We start from the raw sequence: 10636 nt of genomic DNA, 5'->3' as shown, positions 1-10636 counted from the left end.
TTTAAAAAAAATGAATCGCGTTGATAGCATTATTAAAAAAATTCATAACAATTGCGCAGTGTGCGCGCCTGATGAAGTATCTAAAAAATATGAATATTGTGAAAATAATTCTGGAAATTCTTCACTCTCGTCTGATATTCAAGAAGAAGAACATTAAACAGATAAAAAATCATTCGATTTTTTACAAAATGTACTCGATTCTAAAAGAATAACATTAAATTCCTGCAATATTGAAAAATGTCTTAAAAATAGTGAATTTAAACATTTGCTCGAAAATCCACAACTTTGTTCAAAACATCTCGAACGCCTTGATAATTTGAAAGAACAACCTCTTGGCGATAACAAAATAACTGAATACTATAAATCTAAACTCACTATTTTGTTGGAAGAAAGAGATATCAAACCTACTTAAGATCAAACAGATGGCGATCAAACAGATGGTTTTGTAGATACGTTTACTACAAAAATATTACTTACTGTCTCTTCTTTGATAGAAAAACTAGATGGAGCGTTAAAAAAGAAATCTGTTAAAAGAAACATTGAAGGAATTATAAAAGAAGGAACCAGCGATAAAAATCTTTACTTGTTAATATATTACACGCTATTGTAACCATATTTATTACGAGTTTTTAAGTTTAGAAAAAGAAGAATAAGCAAAATGGCTACTGATGATTCTTTATTTCGTTTTTTTAAAAATTCTGAATTTAAAGATTATTTTATTGGAATTTATGCTTTTGATCAATTGAGTCAAACTCACACTCATATTCATATTATTAATAATATGAAAAAAATGGTTCTTTTATTATTTACAACAATGAAACCACAAAAGAAGCAGGTCAACATTGGAGAGTATTGATGAAAATAGACAAAGCTCATTTTTTTTGTTTTGATAGTTTAGGAGAAGAAAGCGTATTACAACAAATTCCAAAATACTTAAGATTTAATACACATTTGTTTGAAGCAGTAGAAGAAATAAGCAGCAATATACAAATCAACACTATTAATATTAACTATAACGAAATGGATATCAATTCTTATATACGACAAACAAATCATTTCCCTGCAGAATTGACAGCAGATAATCATGAATTTTATTGGTTTACAAAATTTATTTTAAAATATAGCGAAATGACTAACAATCAAAACGTGTTTTTTTCGTACAACAAATTTCCTTTTCAATGGAATGATAGCAGTTTATGTGGTGCGTTTGCTGCTTATTTTGTAGCTTTAGTATTTCGCAACGAAAATGTTTTATTAACTGATCAAATTTATTTACCTTCACTGTGCAGACTGTTAAATTATTATTTTTGCGAAGTAATAACTCTTCATGCATCCCAACTAATTCAACTAAATCTTCATCCATTTTTTCAATTTATCAAAAAAGAGCTCTTTCAATATTTTGATGTTACTGCTAAACAACTGTTTGAAAAAGACATGCAATTGCATTTATATATGAGAAAACAGGAAAATCTGGAACGTGAACTATTGTCTATGAAAACAAAACAAATTCCTTTGAATCATGATATTTATGAAAGACAATTATTAGCTCAAAATGCTAATAAAAGATTTTTAACTTTGGCTTTTACTCTGGGTTCTTGAGAACAAATTACGAAGCTACATGGGATAAATTATCCATATTAGATATTAAAGCTATTCCATTTGTAATGAACGAGGAAAATATTTATTATATGATACAAGATGAAAGGGATAAAATTTATGCAAACAATTATACTCGATTAAAGACTGCCAATCTATTTTTAGATAATCCTATTGATGATATCATGACTAAAAATGAAATAAAAAGGCAGCTAGCTCTGAATTTAATATAGTTAACATGAAGAGATCATCGTACACATTACTGGAAGAAATCGTAGAAGAGAAATGTTTAACTTGTAACGGTTATGGAGAATTATATTTCATGATTTTCAGAGATAAAAAAAACACAGCGATGTTAAAAGACTGCATTTTACATGTTGTAAATAAAGAAGTTTGGATATTTAACAAAATGACAAAAAAAGGTGTGAAAAGCGTCTTACATAAAACGACTTATTTAACTTGCAAAGGAAAAAAAACAATTATCATAAAACGTTTTAAAAAGGAAAATATGGAAGAAAAACAACACAATTGATTATTTGTACATATTTATTCTTTAGAAGATTTTAAATAATATTTTATTACAAAAAATGTCTTTTTTTTTTTAATATACTTCAAACACTTTGTCTGACGCCATATAAGGGTTAACGGGTTTTATAACAACAGGATTTGGAACAACAGTTTTTGTTTTTTTGCCTTTCCACGCTTTTCTTATACTGTATAACAATAAACCCACTTGTAATGCGTTGGTCACATTTTTAGGAGTAATAAAATCAGCTAATCCTCTTCCTCGTCGAACTTTTCGTCGTATCTTACGTCTATAACGTCTTGTCCTTCTTCGTCGATAAGCCATCCTCCCCAAGATTTAATAACAAATTTTAGAAACTTTTTTTCGGTTATTTCAAAACAATGTTCTTCACCGTCTTCATATATAAAAACTATATTGAGTTTATTATTTGATCGTGTTACTTTAATAAAATAACCATGTTTTGAAGCGCATAATAATGAAAAATCATCCTTTGTGTTACAAGCATTAAATACTACACCATAAAATTTAGATAATTGTGGATAAGTATAAAAATCAGAAACATAAGTTTCAAAATCCATTTTTTTTATACGCGACCTTCTTCTTCGAGTAACCAAATATCAAGTGATTCTTTGATGACTTCGATAAAGTCCTCATATATTATTTCAAATTCATGTTTCTTTTCATCATAAATAAAATCAATATGGGCTTTATTATCAACTCGAGTTATTTTGATTTGTTTACTACCATCCAAACGAAAAAATAATTTAAAGTTTCCATGAACTTGTTTTAAACTATCATTCCCTGTTAAACTAGAAGTTTCTATATTAACAATTGATTTATGAAATTCTTGTAAACGAGTTTTAAACTCCATTTTTTTAGAATGAAAAAAATACTTAATAAAAAATGAAAAAACTAAATTTATAGTTTTTTTAAAAAAACAACAGAAAAAACACTGTTAAATTAAAATTTTTAACAATATATTTTTGGTATTTCTTTACCAACATAAAATACACCGTTTTTTACATGTGAAATTGTATATAAATTATTTAAAACATCATAATCTAAAACTAATCCACCTAAAAAAGTAGATATTTTTGTATGTCCTTTTTTCTTATCACCGCTAATAATTTCAGTCGTTCCATCTTTATATTGTAAAGTTAAAATGTAATCGCCATAATCACTTGTATCTGTTCTTCAATTTTGAACTACGTTTCTCTTTGTCTTTTTTACTTCTGTTAATAATAGAAGATAATCTTTCAAATTTTCTTTTACGTGTTTATGAAACGTTATCATAAAACATCTTTTACAATACTTTTTATTGTGCGTTCTTCTATGTACATGTTTGCACGCTTGTAGTGAATTCATTTTTTTGAAATAAACGTTAACAAAATTTTTGCTTTTTTATAGTTATTTTTTAATCCGCTTAAAATACAGTTTTAAAAACATCACCAAGTATGGGTATACCTCCTAATATGTTACCAAGGAGACCTTTACCACGTTTTCTCAATATACGTTTTCGCCCTCTACCAACTAAAGAATGATAAGGTCTAGGATGGAGTAAATGTTTTCGGTGAATAAAAATATATCTTTCAGCAGTTCTATGTCTCCTAGGTCTTTTACGTCTCATTTTTTTAAAAATATTTCGTTTCTTTGTTTATTTTGGTCAACTTTTGTTAAAACAAAACGATATATCGGTTTTCTTACTCGATTCATTTCTCGATTTTGTTTATTATTTATATACTTGCTTTTTGTTTTTCGATAACACATCAGTGTTTTTTTACAAATTTGACGCTTTATTTTTTTTAAATTTTTTTTATTTCTTCTACGTCTTAGAGTTCTTAATTCGGTATTATTAGGATCTGTTAACTCATTTTCATCAAAAAAAGTTCGATCAAAAAATTCAAAAAAAGCATCTCTATGAAAAGGATATTTCCCATCTACTGTAAATTTTGGTAATTTAGTCGAATATTTTGGTCTTAAATTACTTTTATGAAGTGACGGTTTTGAAAATAAATTTCGTCTTACAATCATGCGCGAAAAATCAACATCGTCTGCAGCCATTTTTTTTTTCGGACTTGTATTTTTTTTTCAAACTTTTTTTTTTTGAACTTGTATTTTTTTCAACTTTTTTTTTTTTTTGACTTTGTTTTTTTTATATGTTTTAATACAACATAAAAAACTTTAGGTCACCTTCACACTACCTTACTTATTCTGTCTTTATTTTATCTTAGTAGGCCTACTTATATTTTTCTTATAGTGTTTATTTTTTTACGGCCGTTTTTTATCTTACTTACTTACTTACTTACTTAGTCCTTACTTAGTCCTGCCTAATTTCCTTAACCTGCTAACTCACACACTCGTGCGCTCACTCATTCTCACATCACTAATTCTTTCGAGTTAGTGTTTTAACATTGAACTTTCTATACTTTCTAGACGCACTCACTAATTCTTTCGAGTTAGTGTTTTAACATTGAACTTTCTATACTTTCTAGACGCACTCACTAATTCTTTCGAGTTAGTGTTTTAACATTGAACTTTCTATACTTTCTAGACGCACTCACTAATTCTTTCGAGTTAGTGTTTTAACATTGAACTTTCTATACTTTCTAAACGCACTCACTAATTCTTTCGAGTTAGTGTTTTAACATTGAACTTTCTATACTTTCTAGACGCACTCACTAATTCTTTCGAGTTAGTGTTTTAACATTGAACTTTCTATACTTTCTAGACGCACTCACTAATTCTTTCGAGTTAGTGTTTTAACATTGAACTTTCTATACTTTCTAGACGCACTCACTAATTCTTTCGAGTTAGTGTTTTAACATTGAACTTTCTATACTTTCTAGACGCACTCACTAATTCTTTCGAGTTAGTGTTTTAACATTGAACTTTCTATACTTTCTAAACTTTCTACTACCTTCAACGAGAGTCGAACCCACAACGGTCTAATGACATGACGATTGAAACATAGTGCGGCGAGCGAATGCACTATGCTACGTCGACGTGTTGGTTCATAAAGTTTTGAATTTATTTTTTTCATCGCAGAGTTTTTAAAAAATTGTTTACTTCGTTTTTTAACCTGTTTTAATCTTGTTCATAAAAGCGTTATTAAAACTTTCTAAATTTAACTATCATGACACAGCATTTTCTTTTCATTGAATAAAGTTGCATCACTTTGTCTTTTATACAAACTAATCTGTAGAGATTAAATTTTATACATAAAAAGCGTTTTTTACTAACAAAACGAAATCGCAAAAACACGCTTTACTAAGCAAACGGCTAAAATGTAAAGATATATTAAAGACAACGAAATCGTTCAAAAAAAATCAATTTCACAGAAGAAGAAGTGGAATTTTCAGATGATGATTTACCCGATATCATCGAAGAAGAAGTGGAAATTTCAGATGATGAATTACCCGATATCATCGAAATTGAAGACGAACAAGAATTAGAATTTTTTAAATATGACATTATGGAAAATAAAAAACCAGAAGTTATTGAAATAGAAGATTATGAGGATTGTGCTAAAGAGTTATACGAAGAAAAAGATGGAGAAGTGCATTTTGAAATAGGATATAATCCACAAGAAAAAGTAAGTTTTTTGTTAAAACGATATTCTTTTTTTATAAAAAATACATGTTATTTTTTTTTAAAGTTTTTTTAGTTTTTTTTTCATAAAAAGAAAATATCGAATCCAACCACAGAAATAAATATTAACATGAGCATCACACAAGAAATTCAATCGGACATCAAAATAAAAGTTTGTTTTTTTATTTCTTTTTACATTATTTTTTGAACTTTTTTTTAATATTTTTTTCTATAAGGTTTTTATATTTTTTAGAAAAAACAAAGTAAGTCATATAAACGTCGCAACACCAAGAGACAATTAAATTATTTAATAAAAAGAAATCTTTATAATTTGTAAATATTTTTATAAATATGTTATTTATTTTTTCGTCTTATGTTTGCTTCTTTTAATTGTTGTTTAATATCAACATATGATTCAGCAGTATGAACCGAACGTTTTATTCTTTTACCAACTCTTCCAAGTTTACGGTTTGTTTTATTATCTTTATATCTATTATTTGTTCTTCGTAAACATGATAATATTCTTTTACAATTACTCGGTAAATACTGACTTTCAGTCTGTGTCGATGTTGAACTCTTTTTTGTACTCGTTTGTGTTTGAACTGCTTTTTTTGTTCTAGGAACAGTTGTTTTTGTACGTGCCATGTTTACAGTGTTTAATGATCTAGGAGTATACCTTATTTTAGGCATTTTATAAAAAATGATATTTTTTATTTATATATATTTTATTTATTACAAAAATAATATAGTTTTTACATTTAAATAAACCTATTTATTTTATTAGTTATAACAATGAGATATATTGTCATAAATAAAATAAAATATGAAGTCTTTAATGATAGTCTGAGCGATAAGATCTATATTATCCAAGATGGAAATAAACGACCTATTTGTCAAGTCTTTGCATACAATGCGAAAATAGGTAAACGATTTATAGTTTATATATAAAATAAAAATTTTTTTTTTTTTTTAATACTATTTTTCTTCTTATAGATGAAGAAATACTACGTTTACGAAAATTTTAAAAATTTCGTACAAAATTACATACTTGAAATCAGACCTTCTCACACGCACACTCGTCGTAAGTTTAACTTTACTACTTTTTATTATTAAAAAATAAATACATATTTTTAATAATTTTAAAAATAAATACATATTTTTAATAATTTCACTAGCCACAACTAGAGAAGTCGGTCCCTCTCACTGGGACTACTCCCCACGTAAGTTTAACTATACTACTTTTTTTTATTAATAAAGTAATATAAAATATTTTTTAACATTTTTCTTTCCCTTTTTAGAGAGTCCAGACCCAGAACCGTAAGATTGCTAAAAAAGTTTTTTGTAAATATATTTTTAAAGAAAAAATTATTTTTTTATTGTTTTTTTTTGTTTATATTTATTTTATATTTTTTTGTTTATTTGAATTTTACATTTTTTTAATACAATATTTTTAATACAATAGAATTTTACATCTTTTTTAATACAATAGAAAAAAATGTACAAGCAAATAATAAATATGATTTCAAAACAATTAAATCACCGTTGGGAACAATTAGCGATTGATCTACAATTTAAAAAAAACATTATTAAAAAAATCGACGTGAATTATATTAAAAACTTTGACAAAATTAAAAAAATTTTAATTCTTTATTTAACTCAACACAAATGACAAAAAAAGAGCAATAAAACATTTATATTCGATTTTAGCAAAGTGGCAAACCGACGATAAAGAACTTTTAATTAAATTGTTACAATGTAAATTAATTATATTAAATTATTAAATATTTTTTGTAATTTTTTAGCAAATTAATAAAAAAAATGAATGTTTCACAAATAAAACTCAAAACAGCAGCACTTTTGCAAACACGATGGGAAACTTTAGCAGAATACCTTGGTTACAAAAAACGAGATATTGAATGCATACAATGCGATTACAACAACACTAACGAAAGAATGATGAGAGTTTTAACTTTAATATACCAAAAAAAAGGAACAGAAATTAACGCAGCACGTGCTCTATATGATGCATTATGGTGTTGGTATTTAGACATTTCAACATAAGCAAGCAATCCTGACCTTATAAACAATATAATAGATACTATGCAAATGTTAACAAATTTTATAACGCAATAATTTTTTTGTAAATTTATTTTTTTTATTTGCTAGCTAACTAATATAAAAAAATGAAAGAATATATCAAAACTTGCAAATGTCATGAAGAATTTTGCTATCATGATTTATGTTTAACTGAAAAAGAAGAGACCTTTATCAAAGAAATAATGGATAATGAAGAAATGTCAGAAGAAGATTACGAAAAATACTTAGAAGATTTACTTGAAACAGATGAAACAGTTGAAAATGATGAATCAGATGAAAATGAATATATTGAAGAATTAAAAAATCAAATGATGGAAGAAGAAATGGAAAAAGAATTGGAAGAAATACAAAACGACATACACGAGTTGTTTAATGAAATGGACATTGAACAATATATCAATGAAGTTATTAAAAAAATGGACGAATTACCTGAACTGTATTTATAAATTTTTTATTAATTAAATATACATTTTTTTTAGCAAACATAATAATGTCAACTAATAATAATGAAAATTACGATGATATATTTCCTGGTTTTGGGGACGTGTTTGAAGAAATAGAAAATATTACATTTCATGATACATTCAACGAAAATATAAACGAATTGAACATTGAAATAGACTATTTTTTTCTTTTATTTAATCTTCTTGTTGTCATTATAAATTTTTTATATTTGTTAAATGTTTTTTGTTAAAAAAAGAACGAGTGTATTTTTTATTAACAATTATTTTATATAAATAAATACTTTTTAATTTTTTAGCAACTAATAAAAAATGGCAGACAACATATATCCATGCTGTTTTTGCGATATGGAATTTACTATGGAACAACTCATGAAACACCAAATGGAATGCTCTACAAATCAATTATCTTACGAATGTTTTACATGTAAGAAAAAGGTATCAGATTTATTAAACCATGAATGTGAATATGAAATTCAAAAAACATGCTTTTTTTGCAATACTGCAGTAAACAATGAAGATTATGATGAGCACTCTGTAATATGTTTTCAATATTATAAAGATCAACAAAATAAATATTTTGATCAAATTGTACAAGATGAAAAGAAAAATTTAAATTATTTGAATCTTTCTGTTAACCATATCTTAGCTGGAGCAAAAAATTGTAACGAAATTATAGTAAAACTAATTACAGATAGTAAAGAAATGTTGTACAAACAAAAAGAAGACGAACAAGAAATTAAAAAAATAAAAGAAGAAAATACCAAACTACAACAAAACTTGGAAGAGATGAACAAAGAAATAACAGAATTGAAAAATATTGTATATGAAAACATAACAGCTCAATAAAGAAATTATAAAACTCAATCAAGTTGTTGAAGAAAACGCTACAGAATTCTTAGCTTTAAAAAAAACAACTCAACAACCACAAGTTATGCAACACCTCTTTAAAGACAAACATATCATCAAACTTGATCAAATGAATCTAAGATTACTTTCTGACGAAGCTTATTATTCAGAAGCTGTTTACTCACCCGAAGGATATTATTATCGAATAAAAATTTATACTCGCAGCACCAATGAAAAGAATGTAGCCATTTTCTTCCAACTTATTCGAGGAGAACTAGATGATGCTTTGAAATGGCCCTTTAGTAAAAAAATAATTTTTACTCTAAGAAATAATGAAAAACTTTTCGCTCATACTATCACTCCAGAAAATTATATTCAAAGTTTAAACGCGAGTTCTTTCGATATACCTACCGAAGAATTTAATGTAGCAGTTGGATTTCCTAATTTCATTTCACACCAAGAACTAAAACAATTTATTATTAACAATAACTTATATATTACAATTACTATTCAATAATATATTTTTTTGTAAAAAAATTTGACGTTTTTTTTATTTTTTTATCTAATGATTTTTTTATGTAATTATTTTTTTTATAATGACTATTTTATACATTAAAATGTTTTTTTAGATTAACTAATAAAATGAATGCAATAGAAATATTCAGAGAAATCAGTCTGGAACTAACCATTGCCAACGTAAAATCTATCAAATTCATGCTCAGAATACCGTTTGGAATCAAAGAAACTTTAAAAAATGGTTTGGATATTGTAGAATATTTTAAAGATAACACCATACAAAACGAACAAGAACATATTTACGAAACATTAGAAAGCAAATTGGAATATTTACTTGTATTGTGTAAAGCGATTCATCAAATGGATATTGTCACTAAATATAAAAATAAAATACCACGTTTGCCAACGTACGAAGAAAGCCTAGTTAAACATTTACCACCTGTTTATTCTCCACCAAATGCAGTTTTCCAAGTGAAGTCATTGAAGTCAAGTAACAAGAACTTTTCAATTTTTACAATCCTTTACCTGAAGCACCTGAAGCACCTGAATGTGCTCAAGAACCTGATTTCTACTAAAAAATTTTTTTGGGAATAAGTTATAGTTTTTTACTTGTATAGTAAAACTATAATTTTTTTCCAAAACATTTACTTAATTTTTTTTTGTATTATTTTATATTTGTAATTTTTTTTAGATTAGTATTTAAAAAAATGGGAAGCAACTGGGGCAATATTGCTAACATACTTGAAAAAGAATTTAGTTCATTGCACTACTTGCAGCATAAACGTAGAAAACTAAAGGAACAAAAAAAAAAAGTCAAAAATTGGACAAAAAAAGTAAAGAAAGATGGAGTTATTTAAATAACATTCATTCACTTATTAAACATTTTGAACACGAAACACTAATTTGGTTTAAACCTCGTGAACGTCAATTTTCATATTATCTATTTCATTATGACGATGAAACATTAGATAACATGAACAAATTTACCAATGAAATTCAATCA

At 26.1% G+C, this 10636-nt stretch overlaps 1 protein-coding gene across 1 annotated transcript; it reads left to right on the top strand.

The window, feature by feature from the left end:
- The first annotated feature begins 9247 nt into the window (after window positions 1–9247).
- LOC136086398 (TNF receptor-associated factor 5-like) lies at window positions 9248–9634 on the top strand. Its single transcript, XM_065808696.1, has one exon. The coding sequence runs from the start codon at window positions 9248–9250 to the stop codon at window positions 9632–9634; it is 387 nt and encodes a 128-aa protein (XP_065664768.1).
- Window positions 9635–10636: the final 1002 nt, after the last annotated feature.

This window comes from Hydra vulgaris, chromosome 10 (assembly GCF_038396675.1).
Source record: "Hydra vulgaris chromosome 10, alternate assembly HydraT2T_AEP".
Taxonomy (NCBI): Eukaryota; Metazoa; Cnidaria; class Hydrozoa; order Anthoathecata; family Hydridae; genus Hydra; species Hydra vulgaris.
The sequence above is the reverse complement of the archived record's forward strand: the minus strand, read 5'-3'. Positions and strand labels throughout refer to the sequence as shown.

What these genes read in the sequence shown, in the direction of transcription:
- LOC136086398 (XM_065808696.1), top strand. Translation starts at nt 9,248, where the DNA reads ATGAATCTAAGATTACTTTCTGACGAAGCTTATTATTCAGAAGCTGTT.